The 16,643-nt window shown below is 40.0% G+C and overlaps 1 protein-coding gene across 1 annotated transcript in view; it reads left to right on the top strand.

Annotated features, from left to right (window-relative positions):
* Positions 1-4,797: 4,797 nt before the first annotated feature.
* GRIK2 (glutamate ionotropic receptor kainate type subunit 2) overlaps positions 4,798-16,643 on the top strand; it is a 1,148,051-nt gene continuing 1,136,205 nt past the window's right edge. Inside the window, exon 1 of the mRNA XM_073589495.1 lies at positions 4,798-5,596. Coding sequence (XP_073445596.1) covers positions 5,482-5,596 — 115 coding nt within the window. The 5' untranslated portion in view covers positions 4,798-5,481. The remainder of the gene's footprint in view (positions 5,597-16,643) is intronic.

The raw sequence follows: 16,643 nt of genomic DNA, 5'->3' as shown, positions 1-16,643 counted from the left end.
GTTTTAGGTCAAATAGGATTACCATAATTATTATCATTTGCCAAATGCCAGAATAATGAGAGAGTGAGAAAGTCTTAATTACTTACTGCAAAGTCAAAATATTACATACATTTCAATAGTATTTGGTACCATTGCCCTTCAACTGAATGACTTGGGTCTAATGTTTGGGATATCCTTCCACAAGCTTCTCACAATAGTTGGTCGGAATTTGGGCCCATTCCTCCTGACAAAACTGGTGTAATTGTTCCAGGTTTGTAGGTGGCCTTGCTCGCTCCTGCCGTTTCAGCTTTGCCCATACATTTTCAATAGGACTGAGATCAGGGCTTTGTGATGGTCACTCCAAAACATTGACTTTGTTATCCTTAAGCCACTTTATTACCATTTTGGCAGTATGTTTCGGGTCATTGTCCATTTGGAAGACCCATTTCCGCCCAAGCTTTAACTTCCTGGCTGATGTTTTGAGATGTTGCTTCAGTATTGCCACATAATCTTCTTTTCTCATGATGCCATCTATTTTGTGAAGTGCACCAGTCCCTCCTGCAGCAAAACAACCCTACAACATGACGCTACCACCCCCGTTTTTCACAGCTGTGATGGTGTTCTTAGGCTGCCAAGCTTCTCCCTTTTTCCTCCAAACGTAACGATGGTCATTATACCCAAAAGTTAAATTTTAGTTTCATCAGATCACAGAACCTGTCTCCAAAAATTAAGGTCTTTGTTCCAGTCTGCATTTGCAAACATTAATCTGTCTTTTTTATGTTTCTTTTGGAGTACTGGCTTCTTCCTGGCAGAATGGCCTTTCAGCCCTTGTTGATACAGTACTTGTTTCACTGTGGATATTGACACAATCTTACAAGCTTCCACCATCATCTTCACAAGGTCCTTTGCTTTTGTCCTTTGGATGATATGCACATGTCAGACCAAAGCACCTTCATCTCTGGGACACAGAACCCGTCTCCTTCCTGAGCAGTATGATGGTTGGACATTCCCATCTTGTTTGTACTTGTGTATAATTGTTTGTACAGATGAACGAGGCACCCTCAGGTATCTCGAAATTGTACCCAAGGATGAGCCAGACTTGTGCAAGTCCACAATTCTCTTCCTGATATCTTGGCTGATTTCTTGAGACTTTCCCATGATGCTACAAAAAGAAACAGTGTGTTTCAGGTGTGCCTTAAAACACATCCAAAGGTGTATCTCTAATTAACTCAGATGTTGCCAAAAAGGAGCTTCCAAACACATGACGTCATCATATGGGCACTCCAGAATTGTTTAAAGTTTAAATGCATTAAAACATTCCCTCTGTCATTATTCTGGCATTTGGCAAATATTAATAATTATGGTAATCCTAATTGACCTAAACTGGTAAAGGTTTATTCTCATTTCCTGTCAGATATTAAGAAAAACATGTATATGTGTCTTTTTGTATAGTGTATGTAAACCTTTGGTTTCAACTATATTTTAAATGTAGGTTCAATATGATAATGTTTGTCAGATGTTTTACCGCACAAGCCTCTGGCCTCGGGCACCATGAATCAGACACTTGTTGCGTTAAACAACAAGCTGTAGCATTACAACAGAAATCTTATTCCGGTTGGGGACCGCAATAAGATTTTTGGTGTGGCCCATAGTGCCGCATGCTACTTGACAGATGCGCCTAATTCATTAAGAAGTGCACATTCCGTAATAAATCAGAAGTGTCTGACTCCTAATACTCCCTGTCATCTAGATCGGTGACAAGTCAAAGAATGTTTTCTCTGAAACACCACAGCGCTTCTGAGGAAAACGCACAAATGAAATAATGAATCCAGTGTCTAATTCTGGCGGACAGGTTACCTTTAATGTAGCATTATGTAACCAGGGGTGAATGAGATAAGCACTTTAATTTTAGTGGCTGGTTATGTTGCTATAAGGTGATAGTGTCTTGTTGGGTGCTGCTGATTGATAGGAAGCCTGAGAACATCAAGAGAAGTTTTAATTTTGGGTTTTATTTCTGAACAGGGGAAGAGGAGGCTGTCATCTCCCCCTTTTCCAGCATTGTAGTGATCACAAGGAGGTGGGTATTTTTTTATGTATTTTTTTTTATTTAGCACCATCATATTCCACAGCACTTTACAGACATTATCCTCACTGTCCCATTGGGGTTCACAATCTAAGTATAGGCTATAGGAACTTTTTGCCCTTACAATCAGGAAATATATCTATGACTATTAATTAAAGGGAACCTGTCCCATGATCATGCAGACCAATCTACAGGCACCATGATCTAGAACAGGGGGAGCTGAGTAGATTGCAATATAGTTTTTTGAGAAAAGATTCAGTATAACGATTTTCATCATTTAATCCTATGCTCTTTCTGGGATTTTCTGTCCAGTGGGCCATCCCACTAGTGATTGACAGCTGTCTCCGTATGCACACTTATGCAAAGTAACTGATAGGACCGCCCACTGGATCAAAAATCCCAGAAAAAAGAGGGTTTTGCATGGTGAAAGCACAGATTATACTAATTATTTTCTCATAACACTATACATATGCTTAGCTCCCCTTACTCTATGACTTGATGGCTGCAGATATGTCTGCATTATCAAGGTGACAGGTTCTCTATAACATTTGTACATGTAGACATAGATATAAGTGAATTGTAGAATTACTGTACATCATCTACTTTTACTTTTAGAGGTTTTGTCCCTCTCAGATACTGCTAGGGTCAACATTTTATCCACAAACATATTTTTTAAATGCATTTTACTAAAATTGTTACAATTTTATGCAACATTTTATGTGGTCCTGACTGTCAGTCCTGCATCTCCCTATATCCCCCTCCCTTATCTGTTTACCATCCTACATGTCCTCTATATTCTGACAACTACATAAGACTAACATTCTACCTAATCTAGACCTCTCACTAATGTCTCCGAGAATTTTCTCATGCTGCATCTGTTCTCTAGAATGCAATATCCCAGAAAATCATATTCATTCCTAAGGTTCACAATTTTAAGCACCGTAATTTTCAGATTATAAAACTTGGGGAGAAAGTGGGGGTGCGTCTTATAATTCTAATATACCTTACCAGCCGTGGTGGAGCAGGTTCTCAGGATGGCTGCTGGAGGAGGCAAGAGTGGCACTTTGCTGCAGGCCACTGGCTGGGATGAGGGGGTGTTTGGAGGTGTGACACTGCGTATGTTCAGTGGAGCGGGGTTTCCGCTGACATTTTGTAAAAGGCCAGGAACCCCGCACTTGCATGGATTACATTGAGGTGGACTCCGGGAAAATAGCTGCCGGGGGTAGCGCATTCACAGATGGAGAGCTCGGCACCAAGATCTCAGGAGATGAGATCTCAGAGCCAAGATCTCCATCTGCGCATGCGCTACCCCCAGTGGCCATTTTCCCAGAGTCCACCGCAAAGTAAACCATGGAAGTACGTGAGGCTCCGGACTGTCACAAAATGTTGGTGGAGCCCCCGAACCACCAAACACCCACAGCGTTGCACATCTGAACACCCCCTTCTCGCAGTCTGAGATCCGCAGCATCGCCGCACTCCTGCCTCCACCAGCAGAAACCCTGGGACCCTGCTTCACCGCAGCCACCACCTCCAGTAAGCAATAAGGCGCATGGATTGTAAGAAGCGCCACCGTTTTATTACAAACGTTTTTTTTTCCTATTTTTTTCCTCAACATTTGTGATGTGTCTTATAATCCAGTGCGTCTTATAAACCGCAAAATAAAATATGTCTATTACAAATCTGACTCTATCCGCAACTTTTTCTATATTATTGCTCTTAGGGCTCATACTCACTTGCGAGAGACTCGCACGATTCTCGTGCGAGTCTCTCCCATGAAAACCTGGCACTGCCACCACCACTGGGACCGGAGCGTGCGGCTACATGTATTTCTATGCAGCTGCATGCTCCGGTCCCAGTGTCGGTGGCAGTGCCAGGTTTTTATGTGAGAGACTCACATGAGAATCGTGCGAGTCTCTCACAAGTGAGTATGAGCCCTTAACCTGATCCTTTCATCCAACAATATCCTCCTTGTACACCAATGAACTTCATATCTGTGCATAGACACATACTGGCTGATGACTGTCATGCATCTCTATGTGTACTAACTAGTCTATGCTTTATAGCAGATCATTGGACCATTGTATAAAACAATCACTGCTCTTATCTTCCCAAATTCCTTCTAGGTTTTTACTGTATAATGTCTGATATTGTTTACGCATGTACCCTCTGAACTGTAATAAGCTATTTTTATTATTATTATTATTATTATTTTCACAATATGCCAAGTGTTTGTTTCAGAAATGATCTGGCTAGGGATAGATAATATGTTTATTTTCATCGGTGATTCGGGGTATTTTCTCTGTATGTGAAAAGCGTGAAAAGCGACGTGGCAGGAAGAAGGGTTAATCCATCGATTTACGCTAAATGCGCCGGCTGCTTCTCTTAAACGATTTGCTGGTTTAAATGTAAAAATCAGATGTCAGCTAAAAGGATGCGATGTGTAGGTGTAAAGTGTGTTCGTTTCTTCTGGAGGAGAGCAGGCAATCGCATTTAGCATCAAAGTTTAACTCTCTGATGAAATGTATATACAGTATATATATATATATATGCATTTACCAGTGGTTATAAACCCAATGTAATAAGAAACATTTCACTGGTGTTAACCTATTCAGTGCTGGAGCAGTCACACACGCCTCCTCCAGTGTGAGCAGTGGCATCCCACCTGACAAGGGGTTAAATGGCTCAGCTAGGGAGGCAGCCCACCGGGGGGATGCTTTCCCCATTCTTCTGATACACCTAACACCACGATCAGAAGTGAAACTTGCCGCTGCCCAGCAGAAGTGGCATGGTGCAGGCAGCCGGAGCTGTGTGTGATGGCACAGTGCTAGCTGGTGAAGCAGTGCTCTCTGCCCAGGAATCCAGGCAGGCAGCTTTTCAGCACGGGGAGATCAGATCAGTGGCTTAATACAAATTGGGAAAGGCTGTCTGGCTGGCAGCTTTAAAAAGCGAGGAGCGATCTGAATTGCTGTCACTTCATCTTGGCTGCACGTCAGGAGCTGTGCAGCAGTGCAGCAGAGAGCAGCAGTCCTTTCCCCAGCACACACACTGCCCCTCTGCTATAGAGCTCAGCGATTTCTCCGAGCTGGATTATCTATTGATTGCCTCCCCTCCCCCTTCATCCCTTCCAGGCTCACCGGGATGGACATATGCGTTTGGATTTCTCAAGGATTCTCCCCCCTCTAACATGGATGTCCCACCATTCCTTGCAGTTGAAGGTTGCTCCTTGGTGCAGTGAATGAAGAACATGCAGGGATTGCTAATGGGTTTGGGAAGCGGATCCTCCTCGCTCGTGTTGTCTCTGTGACCATGCCGTGATCGTGTCTGAGGGCCGTCAGTCTACGTCCTCTCCTTCTTCTCACCCTACCGGGGATCCTGACACTCTGTAGTGGGAAGGAACCGTGCGGATATACAGTGGAACCATGAAGATGACATGCCCTCTCCTAACTCCTTCATTCTTCAGGTGCACCCTAAGATTCCTAGCCTGCCTGCTTTGGATTGGGTCTACTCAAGGGACCACACATGTTCTACGGTTTGGTAAGATTGCCTTTTACTTTGCTTTGTATTGGATGTAGTGAAAACAATCCCCAGATGTCTGCTAGGTGGGATTATTCCAGCCAGGTCTCTCTCCTCCACAATGAAAGCCCACTAATCTATCTCTGGTGTCTGCAGAAATGGATTATTGTCACTGCAGTCCAATGAATGGGACACTGACAGCTCGGTGATAATGAGGGATAGGATGGGAATGTGTCACTGTAGCTTAGGCTGGATTCATTTAGGAAGCTCTAATCGGTGTGTATTCTCCTATGTTAGTCATCCAGTCATGTGGCAAGCGTGTAGTAAAGGGGAAAATGTAGTCAACAGTCTCGTAAACACGTCAAAGATTATTTCTATGGCCCCCATAAGCCCCTACCTCTTCATAGGAGATGTTTATTGGGAGAGGGTTCCTTCAACAAGCCAATGGATGCCTTTATAGCCCTGAGAGTAAGTTACACTCTCACTGATGGAGACATGTGGGCAGAAGCTAAAAAAAAAAGTAAATCCTAGACTGGGATGTTTTCAATAATGGGTAGTAAAGTCCTATCAATAGTTGTTGTAGATCTATCTGTGGTCTTCAGACAGATCACACACAGAAGAGATGCCAAACTTTGTCCAAGTGGTTAAAGTGCTGGCCCAACAGACCAGACATGACAGGTGAAGTCGCCGACATAGCCCATTCATTAATATATGTGAAAGCAGGACATCACTTAGTGCTTTCAGTCTCTGATTTTGAGGAGGAGGTGGACTAATTTACAATGGCAGTTATGGATATAACCAGCTTCATCAGCTTGATCCATCCAAATTCATTCTTCTGGTTCCAAAATGTGACTTGTTCCTGCCACCATCTGGCTCTAAGGTGATGCTTGAGGCACGTTACCAATAGCAACCATCTCTAGGAATGCTTGTTTCTTTGGAAGCAGACACACACGTTCATACATCACCTGCATGTAGAGAACCTGTGTATTACAATGGGAGCCATGCTTCAGCATGGGTAATGATGATACAGCGGCATGCAATACAATTCACATAATGCCACTCAGGCATTAAATCCATCACATGCTAGAGAACAGTGTCTGCTCAACTCCTCAACACCCAAAGGTGCACTCCTAGGAATTCTCAAAAAGTCCCTCGTCCTCCATAAATCACATACAGCATAGTGCAAGAACAACAAGTATCGGTAAAATGGGAAGTCATGGTGACAATAAGACATTAGGATGTATTGTCACACCGGTAATGTGCAGGCATGGCCAGGGAGTGACATGCTGAATGGATGGATGGAAGTGGTAGCCATGTGAACCTTGCCTAGCACCACACCAGGGAACATTTATTCTCTAATAGAACTGCTTAGAGGAGATTTCCCTTCCACACCGCCATGTAGCTTGACCATGACAGATGGTTTGCGGATGTGACTCAGGCATCTCTGGTACCATGTTTTCCCACATCATTGCCCTTTTCGCAGAACAAAAGATGATTCAATGCATTCTTCCTTTTCTTTTTACAGAACATTTAACAATATTAATAACAATAGTAATTCGCAGTCTTGCGCTCCCTACTGCCCGGCTGAGGTCAAGAGTTGTCTGAAGAGAGTCTTCAAAGGACAACTAGCCGCTGATTTTCTGCCTCAGCCTGCAGCACTATGGCAACAGGCGAGTCCTTAAACAATTGCTGGGCTTTCAGCAAGATACTGGACTCCCCTACCGAGGCTTGGGTAAATGCGTGCTACCGGACGACTGTACTGGCTTCTAATATGAAGTCTGAGATACACTATCATCATAGGATGGGTGGATGGATAAATAGAGATAGCTAGACATGGGATAGATAGATAGATAGATAGATATGTGATGGATAATAGATAGCTATGGGATAGATATGGGATAGATAGATATAGGCTAGATAGATAAATAGATAGATATGGGACAGATAGATGATAGGTAGGTATATGACAGAGATAGATAGATATGGACTAGATAAATAGATAGATAATATAGATGTAGATGACAAATATGACATACCAGTATTTAGAAATGATACAAACTTACAAACACATGGTTAATGCATATCATGTTTATATATATTTATATATATATATATATATATATATAAAGACTCGCACATATAACATCTATGTACAATTGCACAATCGCATCACTAATCACAATCACATCGGTGTGCTAAAGTTTTCTCTGAAAACTTGCACTGTAATGAATGCATTTTGGGAATTCATCATTATATAGCATGTCACTTTTGAAAAAAAATCATTTTGTGTCTTAATATATATATATTTTTCAATAACCTAAAGATTCAGAAAGTTGAAATGTAGAATTCAGTGCTACCTAACTAGTTAATCCTTTACAGATGCTTTATTTTTCCCATATGCTATTAGTCACAGATTCAGTTCTTTGCCGATGCCAGTCTGTTTGCTCGTGGTGTCAGCCATGCATGCGAGCCAAGAAAATCATAAAATGTTATTCTCATAAGGCAGGAGTATTACTGGCATGGGGTATAGCTCTTAGTAGTTTATTTTTCACCCATCAACCCATCACAATAATACATCTGTTGGGATACTACTTTACCAGTTAAATGCAATGGATACAATTTTTAAACTTAGCTAATAATGTAACAATTGAATAAATAAGTCAGTTTATTCTATCTATCTATCTATCTATCTATCTATCCCATATCTATCTATCTATCTCATATCTATCTATCTATCTATCTATTTATCTATCTATCCCATATCTATCTATCTATCTCATATCTATCTATCTATCTATCTATCTATCTATCTATCTATCTATCTATCCCATATCTATCTCATATCTATCTATCTATCTATCCCATATCTACCTATCTATCTATCTATCTATCTATCTATCTATCTATCTATCTATCTATCTAACTAATATCTATCTATCCCATATCTATCTATCTATCTATCTATCTATCTATCCCATCTCTATCTATCTATCTATCTATCTATCCAATATTTATCTATCTATCTATCTCATATCCATCTATTTATCTATCCCATATCTATTTATCTATCTATCTATCTATCTATCTATCTATCTATCTATCTATCTATCCATCCATCTATCTATCTATCTATTCTTGACTACCTGCCTCTCACTTAATCTATCTCGAGAGCTTACTTCCACCAGGAATAAGTTATATTCTGTCTGATATACAGATTGTAACTGGTTCATTTCATAAAAGGACATATAAAGAAGTCAATGAAAGCTGAAACAAGTTTACATCATAAATGTGATACAATAAATTCTGCAGTTGCTACAGACCTGATTTGTTGCTGTTATTTCCTCTAATGGTTAATAATATAGCTATGCAAAGACCACTAACATATCTTCTTTGACTGACTTTATATGTAATTCATGAACAATAATGTTCCTGACTGATAGTTATTGCGGGTAATGCGGCACGACATGTTCTGAATGTCGGCTTTTATTCATTGTTCTGTGGCCAACTGTACACTCCTTCAGCATTAAACCCACCATGGTACTGGCAGAATATTCAGGACAACTACACAGTTTATTACATTTTCTTCATTATTATAATTTTTAGCACGTGATCAATTTTCGGCATTTTTTTTATATTTATGTCCTCCATAAAACCACGTATTTCATTTAGTATCTATCTATCCATCCAAAGTCCTCAATCATACATGGAATTCAATTGCTTCACTCTACTCTTAAATCAGATGTCCATCATTGCATTAAGGTTATTTCAACCCGAACATCTCCGATAATGAACCAAAGGACAGTTCATGCTCATCATCATCTCAAGAACTTTCAAGCACAGGGAAGAACCTTGGAAAGAACGTGAGGTTGAACACCCCTTGAAGGGAAGGGTTGAGGAGCATTTTTATTGACTGGTCCAGATTAAACACTGGAGAGAAAGATTTCAATTTGATAACGTCACATCCCTTCCTGTTTTTCTTTGCTTTTTCCTACTGACAATTTTGTAAGGTAATTAAATTGGCTGATTGAAGTCACAGTGGTCATGGGGCGATAAAGACTATTTGGATTTAATGGAATTTAAAAACAACAGTGAGCAGCATACAAGTCTTACAGACCAAGAATTTTAATGGCCCATTCAGGTGCTGACTAAATAGAAGGAGCTGAACAAGCTTAATTGAAAGGGCAAACTGGATTAGCTGTATACAATCTTTATAGCTGCAGATAGGGGAATTAAAATTATTATCCCTTTAAAAGACTCATTATTACATTATCAAGATTTAATGTAGGTTAAGTCAGCTTCCATCAGCTCAGAGTTTCTAGAACAGAAGGGATTTAATAACAACAACTGAGGCACAAGAATACAAAAGAATCAGGTAGCGTTAATGTAACTCAATTAAGTGTTCCTTCATTCTGGGAAAAAAACAGTTGTCATAGCTGAGAGACAATGAAAGGAGAGACTGGGGCGACGCTAGCAGACATGTGCTTTATTGACCAGTCATTGTCATTATCATAAGACCCCCACGCTTTCCAGGTTTACCTTGCCGTACAGAAGACACATTGATGGAGCTTCCTATTCCTTGCACTACATTTTGACCTCTTCTTCTAAATCACATATGTATAGAAATTGTTCATTCCTTTTAAAGAGCAATACTAGCTGCAGATGTGCCATCGGTTGAGTATAACACAGAGTGACAGTCATCTTTGCCTGGATCGGCGCTGCATGTTTGCTCCTAGTCTACTCAACCATAGACCTCAAGTTCCCATTTACTACAATAGATTCTAAATCTGCATCATGTTATAAATATTTGCTATATTAATAGTTAGTCTGTTTTATGTATCAAGGCCTGGAAAAGTATGAATTATCATTTAAACCTATTTTTTATTTTGTTATCATTTTGTGGCTTGCTATATAATATCTTGTGAGACGAGCCCTGTATTTTTAGTAGCATTTACTGCAATTGTAACACAAGCAACATGCCTAATGGTGAACACACAACTTATATTCTGATATGGTGTATTTTATATTACTAGTTAGTGGTGTATATACAAATATGCAGAGAGAGAGAGACGAGTGTTATCTATCCAAAATATATAACATATGGCACTGGCTATATATATATATCCATATTACTAGTGTGTGTAGCTGCAGGGTGTGAGTATACATCTACATACAGAGGAAGAAAGAAAGAGAGGGGTGACTGTGAAGCATAAAAATATAAGAAATAATGCACTGGCTGAACATCAATGGATAGTTAGTGTGTCCATGAAACCAATGATACATACTGTATATATATATATATATATATATATATATATATATATACATGGATGTGTGTTCTCTCAGAAGTCACTTGCAAGTGGTGGTGTTTACCCAGACAGATGGTATTTTCTGGATCAGATTTTTTCTCTTTGCTGTCTCTATTATCTGCCTAAAATCCGTTGCAGTTACAATACTTTCCTTTTTTTTACAAAAAATATTTCTTCCAATGGATACTGATATCAGCGATAATTCCTTCTCTCGGGGTGACGTTGCCATGTGATGTTACCTGTTTGCCATTCACAAAGCGAAGTCAAAAGTTTAATGTGCAAGATATACAAAGATGAGGAACAAAAGCCAAGCTGCATGGCGTCTGGCAGGAAAGCCTCCAGAAATCTTAAAACACATATTACTCATTGGAACACCAGTAGCTGTCTCATTCATCACTTCAGTTTCTGAAGCACTGGTCTTTTCGGAGTTAATAAATAAACACAGCTCGTTTTGGTGAATTATACACAATCACATCTGAATTAACGATAAAAGTAGACTTTTCATCTGGTGGTTAGTGGATGACGGGTTTTACAATCTATTAAACATGTTGACTTCAATATTGCAGAACTATCAATCAACTGACTGGCCTCTTATCATCTTAAAGTATTCACTTTCAGCCTGGCAACCTTTTTGTCATTACTTAGGAAAGACCTTTGGGAGTTGTCAGTTGTCAGAACATTATCTTGAATCATTACTAAAACAGACCATTTGGGGCTTTTAACTAGATTTTACTTTTAGCTTGTAGGTATGGCATATATACATCGACTAAGTTGCTAAATGGAAATAGGTGATAAGCGCTGGGAATGCCTCCCGTATCACCAAGGCTTCTACTAATAGCAGCGTGTTACACCAGATTTCAGTATGCTACCTCTCAATGATGTACAAAGTTAGTAGCACATTAGTTTTTCACGTTATGCCTAACATGTATGCTTATCCCATCTATCTTTTATTGAGATGAAGCATTATAATCTTAGAATATGTTTACAAGGACTAACCAGTGCTACAATATGAGCGCCGATAGGGTAACCTACAGATCGGTGGTCGTTTGAATGCCTGTTTACACAGGCAGGCCAAAGTAAACGATGCACACTGACTGATTTATACTAGATCCCTCAGTGCGTATTGGGCTGCTATTATTCTCGGCAGTGTGAGTTCTGTTTGTACAGCACTATTCTGCATAGAATATCATTTCAACCTATAAATGAGCTTATTCGACAAGTGATTGGCATCCTGTTTACATGGCAAGATAATCGTGTAACTAGTATTTTTATCAATGCTCGTTCACGATTATCTTGCTGTAAATGACCCTTTAGGTTGTGTTGCCACATCCAACTATTTATGTTTTTTCCTTCTTTAGTGACAAAGAAAAGTCAAAGATGACAAAATGCCCGAACTGATCCCATAGTTTGCTACGGGATTGTATGATGGCATCTGACTCATTAGTGCTGAGATGTTCCAGTTGCCAGAGTCAAGCATTTTTTGATCTGATCTGTTTGGCTCGGGTGTAAAATACCTGGACAGTCACCACTAACATATTGAAGCTCAGCTTTAGGCCGGGGTCAAACTTGAGCGTACAATGCGAGAAACTCACGCGAGTCTCTCACATCAATACCCGGCACTGCCGCCGGAACTCGGGACCGGAGTCTGCGGCTGCATAGAAATACAAGCAGCCGCACCCTCCGGTCCAAGTGACGGCGGCAGTCCTGAGTATTGGCGCAAGTTTCTCGCATCACACTCGCAAGTGTAACCCCGGCCTTAAAAAGGTTATCCTGTCTAAGTAGGCCATACACCTTAGAGAGCTATCAGTTGAGCAAATGTCTGTCCAACGTCTAGTCATTTTGACTTATATGTCTGCATTCTCAGTTCAGCTAAGTGAACATGTATTCTTAGTGGGTTAAAGTGAAAAAGTCTTAGAAATACACCCCAAGAAGCAGACATTTTCCTCCAGGCATGTTGAAAAGATTGTAATTCAACATGACCAACAGGCTCGGACTGGCCCACAGGGGAACAGGGCAATCCCCCAGTGGGCACCTGTGCAGATCTTGGCCACCAGCCCCATTGTATGGGCAGTACTTGGCATAATTCACTTGATTCACTCTGTACAGAAAAAAAAAACAGCATCTCAACAGTCAACATTCATTAATCACACTACCCAGTTTATTATTATATGGAGATATAGCTATATTTGTGAACAATGGCAGTGTAATATTTGTTTGCAGGTGAAAAGTGGGCCCCCTAAAGTCAATGTTATTGCTAGGCCCTTGGCACCCCAGTCCGATACTGATGAACATTACTTCTGTTGTCTCCAAATTTGCTGTTACAGTAGAGTCAGGATACCCTTTTACACGTTAAACAATTAGACTCCCCCAAGGAAATTTGGATCTGGGGACCTTTAAAATTAAGATTTTTTTAACGGTCAAGAGATCACTGTAGGTCTGTCTTCTTCAGTTTTCCATTGCACTTGGAGTAGCCTGAGGAGGAAATGTAGTATTGCATGATGCTCAATGAATGAAAAAGGTAACTGCAAAATACACTTTTTGCCAGAGCAGGAGCTGCTTTTAGGAGATTGTTCTCTTCTCTGGGTCATATGACAATCATATGTCCTAATATTCCTAATAGAGGGGAGGTGCCCAGATTGGTATAAATTGGGTATAAATGCATGTAATAACCTATATCAACATGCTATATGTTCATAAAGATTTATATATATATATATGGATGTTCATGCAGACCACTATTTTGATGAGCTCTGACCTCTGTGTGAGCTCATGTATGTTCATTATGTTCACAATTCTGGTTGTTATTGGAAACAATTGCAATCAATGTAAAAATCTTGTTGATCGATCCACTGTAAAAAAAAAAAGAAAAAAAAAAGAGGTTGTTGACTATTTCCTTTTGAGAACAAGAAAATTGAGGATTTATAATTAATTGTACTTTCACTGAGTTGTTTTATACGTATTAGAGGCTGATTGCATTATAATTTAATGGGTTTACATGAAGGCCTTTGTGAGTACGAAGTCATCCACCAAACTAAATCACAACATAATTTCAAATGTATTGAATAGCGTTACCCTTTGGAAGGTTTCATTCTCATTTCTGCTTTCTTTTTATCTATTAGCACTTGTACAAGTGAAAAGTGTAATGATTTGAAATAAAGTGAAGGATTAAACATGCTAACTGGCTATGTGCTAGAATCTGTCTTGTAAATCAAAAGTTCTGTGGCTTTCAGATGTATTTTTACCAGCTTTACATAGAGTATGGTGCGTGCAATAATAATTCTTTTTGTTGAGGTTAATAAGATTACTTTTCTGGTTTATCTTATTCTTATGCGTAAAATGACTCCATTTGTTGGGCATCACAGTAAAAGGTATTCAAAATTTCCTAAGTGTTAATCGAGGAATAAACCCTCTAGTTAAAGAAGTACCACCATCTATATATTTATTTTAGTAAATGTCTGTACTGTATATACAGTATGCATATAATATAGTGTGAGAGTATGAATATACTCACCTACTGCCGCTCTCTCCGGCGTCCAGCGCTGTTCTTCTCCTCGTCTCAGTGATGTCACCGCACTTCAGACTATCCGGCTCACTCTATACTCCATGTTGAGCAGGGAGTCTCTTTCACAATGAAAGCTTATTGAGTCTCATTATGACGCTTCATAGACCTACACTGTAAAAGTCACTACTGAGCGCAGTGTGATCCAGATAGTCTGCAAAGCTGTGATATCACCAATAAGAGTAGAACGGTGCTGGACACTACATTACATGCACATATACACACTTTTAATTAAAAAAAAATGTAGTTGTGAGTGCTTCTTTAATCTGACATTTGATATTAGGTTATTGAAACACTACATTTCCACATAAAATGTGTGTGTACCTCACTGGTATTCAGCTACTTACACCACTGTGATAAAACCTGGCTGAGCACTTAGGCAGTTTTAAAGCCATACACACATGCACTGAGTGGCCCACAGGGTAACAGGGGAATCCCCCGGTGGGCCCCTGTACAGATCTGGGCCCCCAATCCCACTCTATGGATAATACTTGGCATAATTCACTTGATTTACTCTGTCCAGAAAAAAGCAGCATCTCATCATTCATTAACCAAACTACCTAGCTTATTATATATAGGTAAATTTGTGAATGAGGGTAGTGTAATATTTGTACACAAGTGAAAAGGGGGCGCCTCAAAGTCAATGTTACTGTTGGGCCCTTGGCACCCCAGTCCGACACTGCATACACATAAGACTAATGTCAGCCAATTACACCATTATCAATGGGTATGGCCTCAGACAAATGTGTATTGGTGCGCCAGCCAACAGATGGTTGATTATGTATTTCCGATTTTCTCAGAAATAATCTGCCGGACAACGTGTCAGCTGCCTGATAGCAAACTCAGAAGAGCCCGGCTGAACCAGCTCTCCTGTGTATGGCAGAGTCAGCTCTGATGACTAAATTGGCCCATCATTCAGCCAAAGCATTGTTTGGCCAAAAGCCATCTAATGTCTTTGGTCAGCTGTACTGTTCTGACTAAAACACCTTTAGCTCACTTATCATCCACAGTGGACATTACTTGAAAGAATAAATTTGGTGTATACATTTCTACTTTACTGACAGCTTTCGAATGCAAGACACTGCTCTGAGGGGGTTAGGATGGTTTCACTTTACCCATGGTGGGGCACACTTATCCTGACAATGTATCCCTTTAAACTTCTTATTTTATTAACTTCTGATCTTAAAGTAAAACTGTTCAGTAACCCAAAAATTAGGATCAGTGCAACAGGAAGCTGATGATAAGTTGGCCTATAGGGTATTTCGTATTACATATCATGTGGAGAAGAATGTATTTTTTAGAACGCAGACATAGATGATTAATAAAATTCAGTGACTGTTGCCAAGCTTCCTTGCCCTTTCTCAATAAAGTGCCATCTGAACATTTTATTCATCTGGTTGCTATGGAAACATTAGTTAACAGCCACAGCCCTTTACATGGGTTTGTAAGGCAGACACTTCTTACCAGATTAGCTCAGACTTCCCGTGTACCTGAGACTACACAGGTATTCACCGGGGCATCAAGCTGATTCTAAGCTTAGGGTGGAAACTAAGCAGTACTTAAAGAATGTTATTTGCTAGTCTGAGGATGCCCTTTAAAAAAAAAGCGTGGGCAGCTCTAGACTGGTGATTTTTCTGAATGCAAGTTATTGAAAACAGTATGCAGAATACTCATTTATGATCTTCAAAAAGACCAGACTTATCGAATTTTGGGATACCAGCATGCAGAGAGTGATTCCACAGCCTTCCATGGCTGCTCTCTGGAGATGAGCAGATCCTTGTAAGTTCGGATTCTAGTACCCAACCCGAACTTTATTCCTAAGTTCGGTTTGGATATCAGAACTGTACCCGAACTTGAACCAGAACCTAAATACCATTAAAAACAATGGAGGTCTGGGCTTTGGATCTGGGTAAGAAAAAAATATCTCTCGCTATCTCTAATGGACTTCTCCCGTGACTACGAATATTTTAACGGTCTTTCGTGGAAAGTCAGTGTTCGGCATTAAGCACCAGAAACTAACTGTATGGTACAAATGCCAAACTTTTAAGTTAAGGTTCGCTCATCTCTACTTGTCTCAAATTGAAACCCTAAGATCTCATGTGTTATCACACTAACCCATCTCTACTGCATTGCTTACAAAGGGGTGATTGAAAGGTTACTGTTCTAAAGATGCTACCATTCAGTCACGTAAATGTTTATTAAA

The sequence above is a fragment of the Dendrobates tinctorius genome, unplaced genomic scaffold, assembly GCF_039654945.1.
Source record: "Dendrobates tinctorius isolate UK_male_01 unplaced genomic scaffold, ASM3965494v1 ptg000111l, whole genome shotgun sequence".
In the NCBI taxonomy this organism is placed as follows: Eukaryota; Metazoa; Chordata; class Amphibia; order Anura; family Dendrobatidae; genus Dendrobates; species Dendrobates tinctorius.
This window is presented reverse-complemented; position numbering and strand designations above follow the sequence as displayed.